The sequence below is a fragment of the Alosa sapidissima genome, chromosome 14, assembly GCF_018492685.1.
Source record: "Alosa sapidissima isolate fAloSap1 chromosome 14, fAloSap1.pri, whole genome shotgun sequence".
NCBI lineage: Eukaryota > Metazoa > Chordata > Actinopteri > Clupeiformes > Clupeidae > Alosa > Alosa sapidissima.
The window spans coordinates 3,084,828-3,102,472 of NC_055970.1; the positions used below are offsets into that span (position 1 = coordinate 3,084,828).

At 47.3% G+C, this 17,645-nt stretch overlaps 2 protein-coding genes across 5 annotated transcripts in view; one reads left to right on the forward strand and one right to left on the reverse strand.

Annotated features, from left to right (window-relative positions):
• Window positions 1-140: 140 nt before the first annotated feature.
• Window positions 141-6,341, forward strand: ss18l2 (ss18, like 2). 4 transcript variants are annotated; one of them, XM_042062197.1, is made up of 5 exons: window positions 141-555; window positions 791-867; window positions 1,079-1,160; window positions 1,254-1,300; window positions 6,329-6,341. In XM_042062197.1, the coding sequence occupies exons 1-4, from the start codon at window positions 487-489 to the stop codon at window positions 1,278-1,280; spliced, it is 255 nt and encodes an 84-aa protein (XP_041918131.1). In that variant the 5' UTR covers window positions 141-486; the 3' UTR covers window positions 1,281-1,300; window positions 6,329-6,341. The 4 variants fall into 4 exon arrangements, with proteins under 4 accessions (XP_041918131.1, XP_041918136.1, XP_041918133.1 ...); XM_042062202.1 differs by having other exon boundaries at window positions 142-555; window positions 1,257-1,300; XM_042062198.1 differs by lacking the exon at window positions 6,329-6,341 and having other exon boundaries at window positions 150-248; window positions 370-555; window positions 1,254-1,406.
• The window catches only part of LOC121682154 (granule associated Rac and RHOG effector protein 1-like), a 36,690-nt gene continuing 21,700 nt past the window's right edge, over window positions 2,656-17,645 (reverse strand). The window contains 9 exon segments of the mRNA XM_042062193.1: window positions 2,656-4,877; window positions 5,341-5,419; window positions 6,355-6,492; window positions 6,916-7,081; window positions 9,139-10,220; window positions 11,961-12,086; window positions 13,184-13,281; window positions 16,424-16,469; window positions 16,471-16,577. Coding sequence (XP_041918127.1) covers window positions 4,500-4,877; window positions 5,341-5,419; window positions 6,355-6,492; window positions 6,916-7,081; window positions 9,139-10,220; window positions 11,961-12,086; window positions 13,184-13,281; window positions 16,424-16,469; window positions 16,471-16,577 — 2,220 coding nt within the window. The 3' untranslated portion in view covers window positions 2,656-4,499.

The following is a 17,645-nucleotide window of genomic DNA, read 5'->3' on the forward strand; positions in this document are numbered from 1 at the left end:
AAGCGGAGCGGCTAGTAATCAAGGATCTTTGGCGCGGCTCTGTGCGGTCAGAGAACCCTCTCTGGCCGCGCGTTTACCCTCCGATGACGAAAATTACGTCACGCAGACACCCGCGCACGCGCAAAGTTTGTTTGCCTCATGTGCACATGCGCAAAAGCTTTCCCTCATTCCCTAACCGTAATCAAGAAGCTAGAGCATAGAGAGCAAATTAAAAACAGTTCTGAAGTCCAGACATCACTTCATTTTCAGTACCTATTTATTGACACACGTCTAAGCACGTTGTTACGAACAGCCTAATTAATGGTACATTTTTAACTGTTCAAACTTAACTGATAAAACGCTTGTGAAACATTGTCCCTGTCTGTCTAGGCAGCTAACGTTGGAAGTTAGCCGGCTACCTGGATAGCGAGCTATATACCTATTTAACTCGTAGCGCACTCAAGCTCAGAAAACACCTACCAACGACTGGTCTGCTTGTGTTGAAAAATGTCCGTTGTGTTCGTACCGAGAAGGCAACGTGGGAAGGCCGAAATTAATCAGGAAATTATTCAACGGGTGAGCACGCAGTAACAGAGTTCAACTGTCTACCTATACTCGTTTGATTACAGTGTGTCTTATCAACAGTGTCTTTAACTGAAACATTGTCGTCATCTCGAGCTTTTAGCATGAAGTATTGTGTCTGAATGTGTTAAAATGAGGACAAACGTGTTATATTTTGTATTGTTACAGATGTACACTGGCCTAAGTTGAAATGTTATTGTCTGAGTCTTTCTGTTTTTCTTTGCACAAGTTGCTTGACGAAAACGATCAGCTGGTGAGATGCATTGCGGAATACATGCAGAGGGGACGCGCGACAGAATGTGTTCAGTAAGTGATATATGCAAAGTAGGCTATTTATTTCGGAAAGGATGCAGTCTGGCTCGTCCAATCGGCATGAAGAAATACATAATCTGAAAGGACAAAGGAGAGCCTCAGTTTCCATTACTACAGGCTACATTATTGTGATATGTGTAGCCTAAATGTTCCATGTGCAATGGTAGCGAGGAAATTGAAGCAGTACATATTGGGTCTTTTGCAGGTATCAACAGATTTTACATCGGAATATTGTGTATCTCGGAACTATAGCCGACGCCAGTCCTGACACCTCTCCCACCACAGAGGTGAAGATCCTAGTTCTCCATCCAGCTCAGCCATGTAGCCTTAACTAATTACTAACTTGGTATTACTTATTTCAATATTTGTCTTTGTCTCAGCAGGCTCCACAAGAAAATGGGGAGTGACCAGCACACAAGTGACCAGTGTCCATACATTTGTATGAGTTACTGTGTTGTGTTCTGCACTTTGTTTTAACTCTCTGTACTGTACAAATAAGTGTGACATTCTTTGTAATAAATGTCTATTTTTTACCTTTGGTGTGAGCTATTTTCCACTTCTGATGGTGGCCAGCATTTTTATTGGGTTCAGCAAGTATTAAGAGTCCACCCACATAGGATTCAGAGCCCTGGGGGGTATTCCAAGTGACCAACCTGGGTAAGTTAGATAGATAGATAGAGATACTTTATTGATCCCCAAGGTTTCAAGGTCTCAGTAGCATACAGACATCACTGTATTTACAGCAGCTTCCTCAGGAAGTACAGCCTGCTCTGCCCTTTCTTGTAGAGTGCTTCAGTATTGGCTGACCAGTCCAGTTTATTGGCCAGGTGTAAGCCCAGATACTTGTAGGTGTTTACCACCTCCACATCGACCCCATTAATGGAGACTGGTAGCAGAGCGGGCTTTGACCTGCGGAAATCCACCACCATCTCCTTGGTCGTTGAAGTGTTGAGTTGAAGGTGGTTGAGTTTGCACCATTGCACAAAGTCCTCCGCCAGGCTCCTGTACTCCTCCTCTTGCTCGTCCCTGATACACCCCTCAATTGCAGTATCAGAAAACTTCTGCATGTGGCATGACTCAGTGTTGTAACAGAAGTCAGGGTGAACAGGACTGGAGAGAGCACAGGTCCCTGTGGAGCTCCGGTGCTGCTGATCACAGTGTCTGAGAGAAAGTTCTTCAGTCTGACGAACTGTGGTTGCTCGGTCAGGTAATCTGTGATCCAGGTTACCAGGTGAGAGTCCACACCCATCTGCAAGAGCTTGTCTCTCAGTCTGAGGGGTTAGATGGTGTTAGCCCGGCTGTTAAGTTAACTCGGCGTAAGAGCTAAACCTCCTAATAGAAGAGCTGTATTGCTTCATTCTAACAAAACAATACCATAGGGCTCTTGTTGTAGGAGTTTTACCACTTACTCTGTGTTAATTTACCCAGGTTTATCACTAAACCACGTACTTGGAATACCCCACTGAAGGGCAGCATCTGCACACAGCATTGTTTTTCCGACTAACCAGCCCACCAATTTTTAAGACACAGTCAAAAGTTGACTTAATGTCTTGTTTATTCTCTTTTCCCCGTCTTAGATGTTTCTAGTGCAGCAGTTATGAGTTTGTTATTAATTTCCGTTTAAAATATTTAAAATAAACATGGGTTCCATTCAAATCTTTCTATATTACATTACTTCAGGCCATTTAAGATTATTTTAGAATATTTTAAATATTTAAGGAAAACTAAACTATGGCATACCAAATACCACCACCAAATAAAAAAGAAAAACAGTAGACATTAGGTTGTCAATTACATTTCTTTATTTTTTTTTTAAACTTTTTTTTGCATTGCTGGTACACTTGGAAAGATTCAGTTGCCAGCTCAAGAGAACAATAAGCAACATAAGCCAAGCAGCCTCTTCACTTCAACTCTCAGGGTTACAGGTCAGATTTCTGGTGAAGTCACTAGTAAACCATTTGACACAACTGAGAAATGCTAACAGTTACAGTCCAAGGTCTTTAAGTTGTCTTAAAAAAAGGCTGCAACAGTTTGGGAGATAACACAGACAAAAAGCAACAAACCCTATATTTTGATTGTGCAAAGCACAGAACTATAAAAAGATATATATTTATATTTATATACAGCAAACGATTCTCTGTAAACATGGTAAGTATGTTAGTTTTCAGAAAAAACATGGTGTCATATCATAAATACAGGCAACATTGGCATCCGCAAACATCACAAGAGTTAACATTCTGGGCCTTCATCTGCAGCCCATCGCCATAGAAACTGAAGAAACACGGGCTCTAAAACCAGCCCAGATCAGCTCGTGTTTAGTGTTTATGATGGCATATGTTATAATGGCATATTTGGTAACCTTTCAAAATAGATGATTTTAGCTCAACTCTGGAGAAAAGGGAAATGTGTGCTTTTTCACATCTGAGGGCAGGGATGGGGAAATCCAATCTGATGTAGTATGCCTATATTGTATTAACATATACAGTAATGGTATAACATGTAAGAAAATACAAAAATAAGATTAATACTGTCAATATTTGTACAAGAAAAATATTGTATTTTTAAGGAACAAATGTTAAGTTTTTTGTATTTAAGAGTTAGTGTTATTCTGAAGCAAACTGCCAATCAGAAATGTGTGTGAGGTGACATGAAAGGAGTGTTTTTTTTGTTTTTTTAAATCACACACACACACGCGCACACACAGACATTTCCAGAGTTTCTCAGACAAAAGGGCATGGAACTGTATCATTTGCTATGATTTCCATAACAACCCCAAAACTCCTCTCGCTAGTCACGAAGCACCATTCACCTTCTGAACAACGCTTTGGTTGGAAAATAATATTCTGCAAGTGCTATTCATATCACCATGGCACATAGTTACTGCTATATTATTTATTTTTTTATTTTTTCCTTAGAACTCTTGTAAGTTGTTTGAAAAAAGTAGTGTATCTTTTTCAAATTACACCTCTGCGATGATTATTATATTTCTGCCGAGCCTGCTCAAAGCCTCTTAATAAAAAGAAGGTAAGTATTTATATATCATTTGGAGTCATTTACACGCTATGGAACAATATAGAAGCTGTAGTCTGGGTCATCTGACAGGAGATTTGGCAGTTACAGCTTTTAGACACAGTATAATTATCATTTGCACTGGGTCATCTTCTCCCCCTCCCCTGGACACTGTCAGCTAGGAGTTCAGGGCTCAAAGCAAGAGGGGAGAGTAGAGAAGAGGAGAGAAATGCGACAGCCATGCATGTCACCTGTTCGGGTGGCTCAGAAGCAAGTCCAGGAGTGGGTGTTGGGGGGGGGGGGGGGGACGCCACAGTATGAGCTGGAACCGCAGTACAGGGGTCAAAGGGTTGCGGGCGATCATGCGCTTTTCTCGACAGGACAGCTCAGAAAGCCGCCTTGTCCTCGAAACGCAGATGGTACCTCTGCCAAGGAAGGGAGAATACGAAACCTGCGTATACAGAACCAAAAAAACCACACACACAGACAGAAAGGTAAACCCCTATCCAGAGACCTCCCCTCCTCGTGTAAGCCCTGCTACAGGTGCCAAGAGCACAAGCCCTGGAGCACAGGAGAAAAAGGGCCGAGGAGGAGCACTGGCCCCTCTCCATGGCTGCTCAGTACTGGTGCAGATAGGAGGGCCGGTTCTCGGGCTTGTGGGGGAAGGACTTGAAGCCCTTGCTGATGGGCTGCTTGTTGAGCTGCGGAGGCTGCTGTTGGGGCTGCGGCGGCGGCCCCTGCTGCTGTGGCGGCCCCTGCTGCTGAGAGAAGTGGTAGCCGGATGAGAGGCTGCCGGACGAGAGGCCGCCGGAGGGAGAGCAGTCGCTGGCCGTGGACCAAACGGCCGACTGCAGCATCTGAATGGAGTCGCTCCACTGGCTGGAGGGGGGGATGTTCATCTGGTAGAGGGACGAGCCCAGGTTGGGCATGGTGTTGGTATGGGAGGAGGAGTGCTGCCATGGAGCCTTGGGGGGCCATGTTTTGGTTTTGCTGTCCTGGAAGGGGAAAAGAGAGAGCACCATGTTAAAAACTATAAAACTATATATTATGTATATCAAAGACATGACCATGCACTCGCAGGCACTACACTTAGGGATTACTGGACTTCTCCATGGTGATGTAGCGTTTACATATAACAGATGAAGAAGCAGGACACTATAGATCAGATGTCAATATGTTGAATCCAGCCCACAATGTCTTTTTATGGGGCCTGCGAGAGCTTGATTTACTTAAAATACGATTCTATACCACTTTAACAGAGCAGCCTACAGTGACTTTTGCGATTTGCACAAAGACAACATCCACTAGATGGCAGTGTTTCAGCGTATTAGCCATTAATTACAGCGGTTTTCTCGTCTAAGAACTATATATTAACACAGGTCCCACAGGTGCTAGACAACACTGACTCAAAATAAACATGAAGAAGTAAACCTGAGAGGCACAGGTGTTGGCCCTTACCTGGCAGCTGTCGTCAGTGGTATGGTGTAGAGGCGGAGAGGGCAATGCGCACACCTCCTGCTCCCCACAGCTGTGTTTCCTAGGCAACAGAAAGAGGAAAGGGAAATCATAGTAAACACACCTACACAATTGCATCCAGTTTATGCACAGCTGAGGCTGGGGTGGCACCAGAGACATAATAATCAAGGTGCAGAAACTTTCCACCCAAGATTCTCAAAAGCTTCACTATCTTTGCTTTCCATGTGTGCAGGCAAAGAAGTTCTAATGCAGATATATGACCGTAAAAAACAGGAAATGGAACAGTTGCCGTAAATTTGTCCCACATGGATGAGCATCCCGGCTCAGGCGTGTCTAGGAACTGTCTCTTATTGCTCACATAACCGCTCAATGGCATCAAGAAATCACACACAGGTTGGACAAACACACAGAAGTTAATGAACTAATGATGCATCTATATTAGGTCTTAATGAAGTTGAACTGTGCATACACCATGTACATGTATAGTTACTGCCGCTAGCTCATCTTCCAACATGGTCATAAAATATCAGACTGCAAACTCACTCTGCCCTCCATATTTCTTCACAGTCTCTTCAAAATAGCTGTGCTCGCAAAACAGTCTTTTCAAATAATGCGGTATTTTTATCAGCATTTTTTATTAGACATATTTATGGGGCTGTGTTGTTTTATACATGATTTTTTTTTATATTTCATTTACAAGGTACTCTGCCTGGGAGTGCACAGTGTGTTCCACTTAGTTTGAAAACCAGCCAAAAAAGTGTGTGTGTGTGTGTGTGTGTGTGTGTGTGGTTAACAGCACATAAACAGAACTCAACTGCTTCAAAATTAGGTTTGGACAGAACTTAAATAAGCATGAAAGAGAACCAATTTATTTCCCAACGCATACATGTTTAGAGAAAACATTCACAGCTAGGTTAGGAGCTACAGCATCAGGTGTGCGCCCCAGTGCAGGTGTGTGAAGTCATCGCAGGTGTGTGTGTGTGCAGAGTGCCATACCTCCTCTGCTTGACAGCAGCCACCAGGTCTGGGCCGGAGAACATGGAGAACAGGCTGTCCCCATTGGCTGAGGAAGCCTCGTCGCTCGAGCTGGCCGAGTCACCCTGATTGGCTGACCAGCTGCTGTTCACCGCATCCCTGGTAACCGAGACATGAGACATTATAAGCAAAGACATTTCGCACTCTCTCAACATCTTCTTAAAACATGTCATTCCTCCTCATGGACTGAATGTTCTGTTTTTACTTGTAAATGTGTAAGCGTTCCTGTGTGTGTGTGCGGTTAACAGCACATAAACAGAACCAACTGCTTCAAAGTTAGGTTTGGACAGAACTTAAATAAGCATGAAACATGTCATTCTTCCTCCTGGACTGAATGTTCTGTTTTTACTTGTAAATGTGTAAGCGTGCCTCTGTGTGTGTGTGTATGTGTGTGTGCACCAGAGTACAAGATACTGAGTGTAGTGTGAGTGAGTGAGTGAAAAGACTGTGTGCATCACGTTGTGTATGTATGAATGGGTGAATGTGTGTTTTGGCGGTGAGAGCGCCCTCCAGTGGACTCACCCTTCACTGTAGTACTCTGGGTGGGGCCAGGTGCGGTGCGCATCGTCCGCTAGGGGCCAGTTGCCACGGGCGTTGCCTGGGCGGCGGATGTGCTGCGCCTGCCGTTTCTGCTGCATGGCCTGGTTGACCCCGGCGACGTAGCGGGCGAACTCTGGGTCTGAGCCCACTGGGCACGGTGGAGAGGGGGGGGGGCAAGACTGGCGTTTACATTCTGACACACTCAGCTGTTCTCCCACACAGTGCTCAGGCCACACATACACACACACACACACACACACACACACACAGAGAGACTGTCTAGCACAGCAGAAACGCACAATGGGCCGCCAGGCAGCCAGGCACAATGGCCTCTGCTGGAATAAAGAGTTTGCTACACGAGAGAAACAGACCCGACACACTCTGTGTTCAGCAGAAAGGACCAAACCATAAACACACACACACACACACACACAAAACACACACAGAAACAAACAAACACACACACACAGAAACAAACACACACACACACACAGAAACAAACAAACACACACAGAAACAAAGAAACACACACAGAAACAAAGAAACACACACACACACACACACACACACACACACACACACACACACACAAACAAACAAACACACACACCAACACAGAAACACAGACACACAGAAACACACACACCACACAAACAGCTGTTTACTGAAACCAAATTCTGGGTCAGGACATGACCTACAAACCCATGCATGTAAAATTCTCTTTAGAAGAACCAGTAGAGATGCCGTCAGAGAAATGTGTGTTTGTGCAGTATAGGCCCATACAGCAACTCCGCCTCATCAGTACTTTAAAGCAACACCAAAGAACTTTCCCTCTGTCGCACGCACTCTATTTGTTTATCCAGCACCGGCTTTGCAAATAACAATGTCCACAGACAAGGTAGAATATGTTGCATGATTTATGAGAGTACGATGTATTGCGACATCAAACGCAAGTCAAATTTGTAGTTTCTTATGTCTCATTCAATCGAACTACAGATCCGCTACCCGATCTGGCAAACTTACATAGTGCGGTTATAGCCAATAGAGGGCTGCGAAGCAAATGGAGAAGTGCCGTTCACCCTGTTACGAGTTGATGAACCACTGAAAAGATTTTGGAAACATTATTTTAAGGTACAAAAAACCTACACACTCTGAGGAACATTTCTTTATCCTCTGAATCGGAGAGCAGGCTCGTTACAGGCTCCTACTCATTGAAGATATCAAAGTGACCCTTGTGTTTTGTCTCATGTCAAAACTGACCCGTCCAAAGATTTAATAGATGAACTCTGAAGCCTCAGAGTTAGATGCCTCTAAAGACATCTAATGGCAAGATCTATAGCATATCACAGTTTGTTGACCGAATAGATTTCCTATGTCCACAACTGACGTGCACCGTTTGAGGACCATCTAAATGAACGAATGAGGATACAGTCGAGCGAAGGGCTCTATGCTCTCCTGTTCTGATGAGGCCGAAAGCAGATGCTCTTTTCTGGCAGGCCCCAGCACCATCAGAGGAAACAATGGGCCGGGCCCCAGTCTGGGGGTCACCGGGGGTCCCTGTGAGAGCCCCGCTAATGACTGCAGTGGCCTGTGGGGAGTGTGGGGGCACAGACAGCAGCGCTGGTGCACTGTGGGGAGTGTGGGGGCACAGACAGCAGCGCTGGTGCACTGGGGGGAGTGTGGGGGCACAGACAGCAGCGCTGCTGCACTGGGGGGGGATCTGGAGCTGCTCTCACGGGACCAAGTCGTCCAGGTGAAGAGACGGCGTCAGCAGAGCTGCTCAAAGGCCCTGCTGCTGACTCAGGTCTTAACGCGTGCACACGGCCCCGCGAGACTCAAAAACACACACGCGCGCGCACACACACACACACACACACACACACACACACACACACACACACACATGAACTCTCTCACACACACACACATGAACTCTCGCTCACACACACACACGGATATTAACACATATGGACACACACACACGTATTCAGACACACAAAATAACACCGATGTGAACATGCACATGTGTACATACAGGATGCATGAAACATGAAAACATGCATGTGTGCACACAAACACATCTATGCAGACAAATATGAATAAACAAATCCAGGAACATCAGTGCAATAAACATAAGCAGTTCTGACTCATGTTGAGTTCTGACTTCCTGTATGTGTGACCTCTGACCGTGGTGTGGGGACTAACCTGCAGGGTCAAAGGGCAGCGTGTCCCCTAGCACGTTGAAGACGGCGGAGTCGCTCTGCTCGCGGTTGGGCCAGGTGTTATTGCGCGGGCCCTGCGGCTTGTTGCCCAGCATCTCGGACATCATGCTGTCCATGTAGGTGCTCACCAGCCCCAGGCTGTAGAGGTCGGAGCTCAGGTCCGGCAGCCCCGGGGCTCCCCACTGCCCCAGCGGGCCCATCGGAGACAGACCCCCCGGCGGGCCCTGTGGAGGGGGCTGTGGGCTGGAGCCCCCCAACCACTTGCTGGCCACTCTCTGCTGGGTCAGAGCCTGGCCGGGGAGCTGAGGAGAGGGCTGCTGCTGCGCCTGCTGCGCCTGCTGCTGCTGGCTGATTGGCTGCAGGAGGTGCTGATAATACTGCAAGGCCTGCTGGGAAGGCTGCAGAGGCTGGGGCTGCTGGGGAGGAGGTTGCGGTGGCTGCTGCGGTGGTGGTGGCTGCGGCTGCTTGGGGAGGGACAGCTGGTGCTGCTGCTGCTGCTGTTGAGGTGGCGGCTGTGACTGCTGGGGCGGCAGGGGTTGCGGGGGCGGCTGCAGTGCATGCTGGGAGCTTGCTGGGGGCTTGATGTCGGAGGCGGCGGCGGAGGCACTGGCGCCAGACGAGGGCACAGAGTTCCTGCGCTTGACCAGCGGCGAGGCCTGCTGGGACTTGCCCATGTTGAAGCCGGAGAGGAAGTCGATGACGTCCTGCATCTCCTGGTCGGTGGGGAGGTTCATGCCCTGCTCGTCGGGGCCCGCGCCGTTGGCCAGGGGCCCCTGGGAAGGGTCAGAGGGTCCCCCGGAGAGGGCGCCCAGCTGGAGTAGGCTGTGCAGCCGGCCGTCGGCCACACCTGGCGCTTTGGGAGGCTTGTCGCCGGGGCTGCGCGACGGGGTGTTGGGGATGGAGGAGGCCTTGCGCGTGAACTTAGAGGTCAGCTTGGAGATGGTCTTTGGGAGGCCGCCGCCGCTGGACGCCTTGGAGCCGTTGCCGGACGGCAGGTCGACATGGGAACCGTAGTCGGGGCTTTCGCGCTGCAGCTGAATCTGGATTATGGGAAGAGCCTGCTCCCTATGAAGACACACACACACACACACACACACACACACACCCCTATAGAGTCAGGCTAGTGTGCATTACTTTGTGCCACTTTGTAGTTTATGCGACTACACTAGTGTTGCACGGTGTATCGATACTAAAAAGGTATCACACGCCTTCACGCAAAAAACGATACGATTTCCGACGTTTTTAGAATCGATACTTTATTAAAATTAACGTTCTGTGTCTGCGTGAACTGCTGCTCTCACTGCTCCTTACACGCATCTAGGCAAGTGGGCGTGTCAAGCAGGCAGCTCTGAGTGAGTGAGTGCGCAGCCAACGTCAACATACAGTAGTTCTTTGCCGACCGTCCTCGGCCTTGTGGATAAAACAAAAGGTGAAGTGAAATCTGCAACTATTTCGGATACATCACGAATAGTGAAGGCAAGCCATCAGGTACACAGAGGCCCGTTTGTGAAATATGTTTCAAAGTCATTTAAAAGCAGTAGGCTACGCATGGAACTTGGCACCTCGAACATTTTTGTTTAGAGAACGACAGGTAAACGAATATGCTATAGAAAACACGACTACATGGTTAGTGCCAAGTTCTTCTCTTCTATTTTAGTCTAGCCTAAGTGAAACGAGTATGGTTCTCTGGGATAAAGCGAACCTTCCTTCATCAATGAATTTTGACGAGACATAACGAGCTGTAATCATTTTGACGAGACATAACGAGCTGTAATCATAGAGTGCTAACGTGATGAAAGCGCAATGTTCATGCCAGAATAACATTACCATAACTTGTAAACAATCTATTTCATGTTCGGTCAGTACTACTGGTAATATTTGTCATGGCATGTAGACTGCAATTTGTTCAATAAGTATTGCCCAGATGTAGGATAGGCTACCCGAAATGCGCCCGCAGCATATAATACCACCAAAGCGTGTTGAGTCCTAATAATAATAGCGGGTTATTGTTACGTGGTAGCAAATCATGTTATCAAAGAAATAGACGTAGGCTAATGTAGGAATGCACACAGACATATTGCAACAGGTAATGGTGTAGGCCTATCTGACGAAGACCTGAGTGGTTGGAACGTCGTACTTGTACACTAGGCGCAAAGAAGACCATCCTCATACATTTTTCCCTTTGCAACTGTCAAAGAAATCCCATGAACACGGGAAGGCCTAGGGAAGCCTATACTGTACATCAGATGGCCTAAAGATTAGGCTCCTCTGCATAGCATTCAGTGATTTGCATGCAGTAATTTCAACACTGACCTTGATCTAGCCTAGTTTGGCTATTTAAAGCTACTTTATTGGCAAAACACAACACAATGTAAATGAACTATAACAAAAAATAAAGGACTTAATCACACAAAGTAGGCCTATTATTTTACTGACTATAAAAATAATAATTATGTAGGAAGTTTAGAACCCAGAATTGACCTGCACACTACAAAAGTGCACTGAATTCAACACAAATGACTCAATACACTTGGAGGAGGTACGAGTCCTTTCTTTTCCAGATATCTTAGGATTTCGCCGTAGTATCGTTTCAGTATCGAGCATCGTGATATTTATGGCAGGTATTGTATCGAAGTCATAATTTTGGTATCGTGACAACACTAGACTACACAAGGGTCTGTTAGGCCTCAGATTTCAATTGTGTGTGTGTGTGTGTTGTGTGGTGTGTACTTCTACTCCCTGCAGCACAGTGTGTGTGTGTGTGTGTGTGTGTGTGTGTACTACTCTATGCAGCACAGGACTCACTTGCGCTCCTTCCAGCGGTTCAGGTCGTAGATGGCGGTGTAGAGCACGTCCACCAGCCCCAGCGTCTTCTCTGGGTCCAGGCTGCGCTGGAGCAGTGACATGGTGGCTGGGTCCTCCTTCAGACACCTGAGGAGTTTAGCACAACAGAACACTGCTCCATCAGAAGCTCACCAACACACACAACCACACACCGCACAGCACAACTGTGCCAGCTGGCCAAAAACAGGCGACTGCACTCATCCATAGAAAACTACATATATAATGTGGCTAGCTATGACTTCAGCTCAACTCACAAGGCAATTAATCAATCAGATTTATTTATATAGCACGTTTAAACATGACTTGCATCAAGTGCTTTACAGAGACCGGTGGGAAGCAAACATATAACAAATAAGACAGAGGCAGGCCATACACAAACACATCATAAAGCAGACCATACAAATACACGAAAGAGACGACAGTACAAGCAGGGCTCCGGTCAGGATGAATGGGGAAACACTAGAGAGAAAAGGTATGTTTTGAGCTGGGATTTAAAATAGTCAACTGAAGGGGCGAATCTGATGGAGGTAGGGATGCTGTTCCACAGTTTGGGGGCTGCGACAGCAAAGGCACGGTAGCCCCTGTGCTTGAGATTGGCCTTCAGCTCCGTCAGTAACCGCTGCGTGGCCGATCTAAGGGACCTAACATTAGAGTAGGGGACCTAACATTAGAGTAGGGGGAGAATCAATTCTGTAATGGGCCGGAAGCCAGTGGAGGGAGGCTAGGACAGGGGTGATGTGGTCTCGTTTCCTTGTGCCTGTTAACAGTCTAGCGGCTGCGTTTAGGACTAGCTGCAGGCGGGACAGGGAAGATTCAGTGATGCCGGTATAGAGGGAGTTGCAGTAGTCTAGTCGTGATGTGATGAGAGCATGAATTACCCTTTCAAGATCTAGGGGGTTGAGAAGGGTCTTTGCAATATTTCTGAGTTGAAAAAAGCTGGCTTTCACCACTGCGTTTATCTGCCTGTCAAACTGGAGCTCTGAGTCAAAAATGACACCCAGATTCCTAGCATGGGGCCTAGTGAAGTGCTGAATGACACCCAGATTCCTAGCATGGGGCCTAGTGAAGTGCTAAATGACACCCAGATTCCTAGCATGGGGCCTAGTGAAGTGCTGAATGGAAGATGAAGCAGAGCTGAGCGGCTAAAGAAAGATCAAGAGCCCCGAAGTCCAAGTGTTCCTTACCATGTTGAAGGCACCTGCACCACCACTTTGGAGCCCTCAAGTGTGATCTGGGGTGCGTAGGCCTCTCGGTTCTCTATCTGAGCCGTGTCCACCACCACCTATTACCCACATGCACAGAAAGGGAGAGGGAGAGAGAGCGAGAAGTCAAAAAGTAATAAACATCACGTGTGGGAAAGGGTGTGGGGATGGAGACCGTATCAGCACACATCACATGAGACTGACGCTCTCAGGAAACACATGTACTCCCATGTGACACAACGGTCACTCCCCCCCCGCTCTCTCCAACACGAACGAAACAAACCCCAAACAACTTCCTACCCGCAGTAGTGACCTGAGCATAAAGCACATCCTACTACCCTGACCGGGGGCCATCGGCCTCCTTTGTTCTTTCGATAAGAAAAATCATTTGCGTTAATGGCTTCGCTGTTGCTAGGATAGCTGCCCCTCCTCCATGGCAACCGTCTCCAGGTCTGGTCTAACACAGGAAGTCAATGTAGTTCTGTGACAGAGGCCAGGCGTAGCGGACCCACCGCACTCACAGAACCACAGCCGTTGGGGAAGCGACTTCCTGTCCAACAGGATGCGGGGCGTCTTGTTATTTTTAGAGCAGGTGTATCCTTGCAACTCTGACACGAGGCGGTGCAGCGCACACACACACATATAAAAACACACACACAGACGTCAACACACAGGACATCAGGGCCACTCTGACCAGGAGGCTACATAAGGCCACGGGAACAGGGCTGGGAGGAGAAACTCAGTGGGGGAGAGAGAGAGAGAGAGAGAGAGAGAGAGAGAGAGAGAGAGAGAGAGAGAGAGAGAGAGAGAGAGAGAGAGAGATGTTCCATCAGTGTTAATTTCCTCTATAATGCGGACCAGAGGGGGAGTGACAGAGGCCAAAGCATCCACTCACAAAGTCACTTAACACATTTCCATTTATCAAAGCCAATTATTCAACCTCCAATAACAATATAACAATTCATTCAAAGAAACACACAAGGCAACTGTTGAGCATGTTAAGGTTGGACAAATTGGCTGGGTTGTCTTCAATGTTGTTGCTTACTACATTTACAGCAAACATCTCCATCAATGCAGAGAAGCAAAAATCTCAATGCTCCACATTCTACACAAACCTATTGCTCAAATTCTGTTTCACACCTTTACAAAATAAATTCAAAACATTTAATATAATCAAATCCACGTTCTTTTCTGCTTGAATATTTCCCATGATTTCCCAAATGAGGCTCCACAGGGGAAGGCGGTGTGGAAGGCGGGAGGGCCCGGCGAGGACAAGCCTCCCACGAGTCTCTCCTCCTTCCATCACCAGCACTGTTTGTGTCTCCCCGAGTCTCCCCCACCTTATTACATAGGGAGTCTGACAGGTCATGTAAACACACGACCTTTATCTACAAGCGCAAACACACACACACACACACACACAGTACATAACATTCACCAAAAATACCAAAAAGACATGTGCACACACACACACCAACTTTGCTGGCCACCCCCACCCCCCTCATTCTCACACACACATACACACACATACACACACACACACAAATGTAATTCCAACTAAAGGGGAGTTTATGTTAACATCTTCCAGCCTATCCTCTCCGCAAGTGACCCTGTGCCCTGCCCAGATGTTGCCGGAATGTTCAAAGCTGAAGGTTCCCTGTTGAAGGTTGCGGATTCCGCTGCCCCTCCCCAGCTGGGCAAAGAAACAGCACAAAGCATCTCGTCTCAATTACACCCCCGACCCCCCCCCCCCCCCCCCCCCTAACCCCGGCCTTCCCCCCTTTCCCCCTGAACCCCATTTCCATCACTGCTGCTTTCTCTCAGAGCCGAGTGAGCTGTGGGAGTGTCTCAGCCTCCGACAGAAGCACAGCAGAGATGTCCCATTTAGAAAACACACACGGCTTTAACTTACAATTCCTGTCGAAGGTCTGGAACATTGAAACGGTGCTGAATAAAGTTTAAGAATAAACTTTCTTTGATTTTTTTTTAAACACACACACAGCCCCTTCTGAAATTGAACCCTCTAAAGGAAGTGATGGTGGTAGAGTTCAGGGAGACCTGCTTTTCAGCTCACTCACGGCCTGACATGATAGCAAAAAAACCCAAAAGCTTTAAAAAAAGGGGAGAGGAGTTCTCTGTTAACACAAGGGTGTTGAGAGAACCTGACGTTTCAAAACATCTTTGGTTGTCCGCTTGGGTCACAATGTGTCTGTTTCTCTGACCATGACTCACTTCCTCATACTGTTTTCTACGTCTACACGACATCCACCTCTGAGTCTACTCGTGCCCTTATGCAGCGCTCAGGGTCTCTGATGAAGCGAGAGCGAGCCCCCTCTCTCTACTAAATACCAGCCTGTCTGCTCAATACCAGACAAAGTAGACGCTTTTATCCAGAAGCCACACAGACACACAATGGCAGGTTCAGTAATGGAACCTGGGCCAACCGATCGTCAGGCAGTGAGGTTACCATAGCTACATCACACCCATACTTAACCATCTGTGTCTTACAGGGTTTAAGAAGAAATAAATACACTTGAGTATTTGTGATGCTGTTATATATTGTCTATTGACTATTATATAGTGTATGTTATGTTGGTTGGTCTGTGGAAGATTGTCATTTGTGCCAGTTCGAGTTAGACTGTGGTGGTTAGCCTGTGGTGGTGCCTGCTTGGCTGTGGCACTTGCCTGGATGGGGTGCTACTTCTCTGGATGTGTTGCTGCTTGTCTAGCTGTGGCGGTTCCTGCCTGGTTGTGGCAGTTGGTCTGTTGCGGTGCTGTGTCGGTGCTGTGTCGGTGCTGTGTCGGTGCTGTGTCGGTGCTGTGTCGGTGCTGTGTCGGTGCTGTGTCGGTGCTGTGTCTGGTGGTGGCAGTTGGTCTGTGTTGTTTCGTGTCTGGTTGTGTCGGTGCTGTGTCTGGTGGTGGCAGTTGGTCTGTGCTGTGTTGTGTCTGGTGGTGGTGCTGTGTCTGGTGGTGGTGCTGTGTCTGGTGGTGGTGCTGTGTCTGGTGGTGGTGCTGTGTCTGGTGGTGGTGCTGTGTCTGGTGGTGGTGCTGTGTCTGGTGGTGGTGCTGTGTCTGGTGGTGGTGCTGTGTCTGGTGGTGGTGCTGTGTCTGGTGGTGGTGCTGTGTCTGGTGGTGGTGCTGTGTCTGGTGGTGGTGCTGTGTCTGGTGGTGGTGCTGTGTCTGGTGGTGGTGCTGTGTCTGGTGGTGGTGCTGCGTACTCACCAGGCCAGCCTGTCCGAACAGCAGCTGCACGGCGGTCTTGCAGGCTCCAGCTGGAGGGGCACACCTGGTTTAGCACGTCCGTCACGGGCGACTCGTCGCGCACGCTCACGCCATTCTGGCCCACCGCCTCCTTAATCAGCTGCAGCACGGTATGCTGAACCACCACCACAACACACACACACACACACACACACACACACTTAATATTGCTTGATCAGATAACCCACCTGTAGAAAATCAATAGCCCTTCCACATACAGAGCCAGCAGTGTTTTCAAGTCTCAAGTTAAGCCATCAAGACATTACACCTGATATTCTGAGACTCAAGCTCTCAAATGTAGAAATAACAATAACATCATTCTAACTTGTGTTATTGACTAGGGTAAGATATAATACTATGTTGAAACCAGGTCAGGAAAAAATAGACTGAAAACAATCCTAAATCCTTTTTGTCATTTGTTTGCCTGGGGTGACACATAAGATTGTTTTTCTTTGAAATCAGAAGAGGTAACTAAGACTGACACTGTAAAACAAAGGTAATGAACTGTTCAATCTCACTGGATTAAACTGAAACAGGCATGTTATATGATTCTGGGACCAGTCGTTGCCATTGTAGAACAACACTCATGGTGACTGTGTGTGTAGCAATCAAAAGTCTGGGTTTGAATTACACTTTATTATAAAGTATAATAAAGCTTTAATGAAGTGTGACCTTTAACCTACTAGTACTGTACAACACCAACTTAATGGCTTCACTGTGTTACAGTAATAACCTTCAAAATACCGCTACATAAACTCTTGCTCTTAATACTTCAAAATACCGCTATATAAAAACTCTTGCTCTTAATACTTCAAAATACCGCTATATAAAAACTCTTGCTCTTAATACTTAAAAATACCGCTACATAAACTCTTGCTTTTAATACTTCAAAACCATCAAGACGCGGTTACTCAGCCACAAAGTCCCTTTTTCACATTAGCGATGACTAACCATCAAGATCAAACTTTCAACATTTCTCCACGCTCGTGACTGTTATGAGCAATAAGCCGGAGCGCTGGCTTTTCCCAGAAGGTGACTGCATGGGCGAGGAATGTGCACTGAAGCCCAACTCCAGCTCCCCGGGTGATCACGCTCATGCTCACTGCTGAGGAGCTCGCTCAGAGGGAGGACTCGGTCCACTCCACTCAGCTCATCCGCTTCTGGAGCTGCTTCTGTGTGCGTT

What these genes read in the sequence shown, in the direction of transcription:
- ss18l2 (XM_042062197.1), top strand. Translation starts at nt 487, where the DNA reads ATGTCCGTTGTGTTCGTACCGAGAAGGCAACGTGGGAAGGCCGAAATT. An exon ending in ATCAGGAAATTATTCAACGG is followed by an intron (nt 556 to 790) that starts GTGAGCACGCAG and finishes TCTTTGCACAAG; the next exon opens with TTGCTTGACGAAAACGATCA. An exon ending in CGCGCGACAGAATGTGTTCA is followed by an intron (nt 868 to 1,078) that starts GTAAGTGATATA and finishes GGTCTTTTGCAG; the next exon opens with GTATCAACAGATTTTACATC.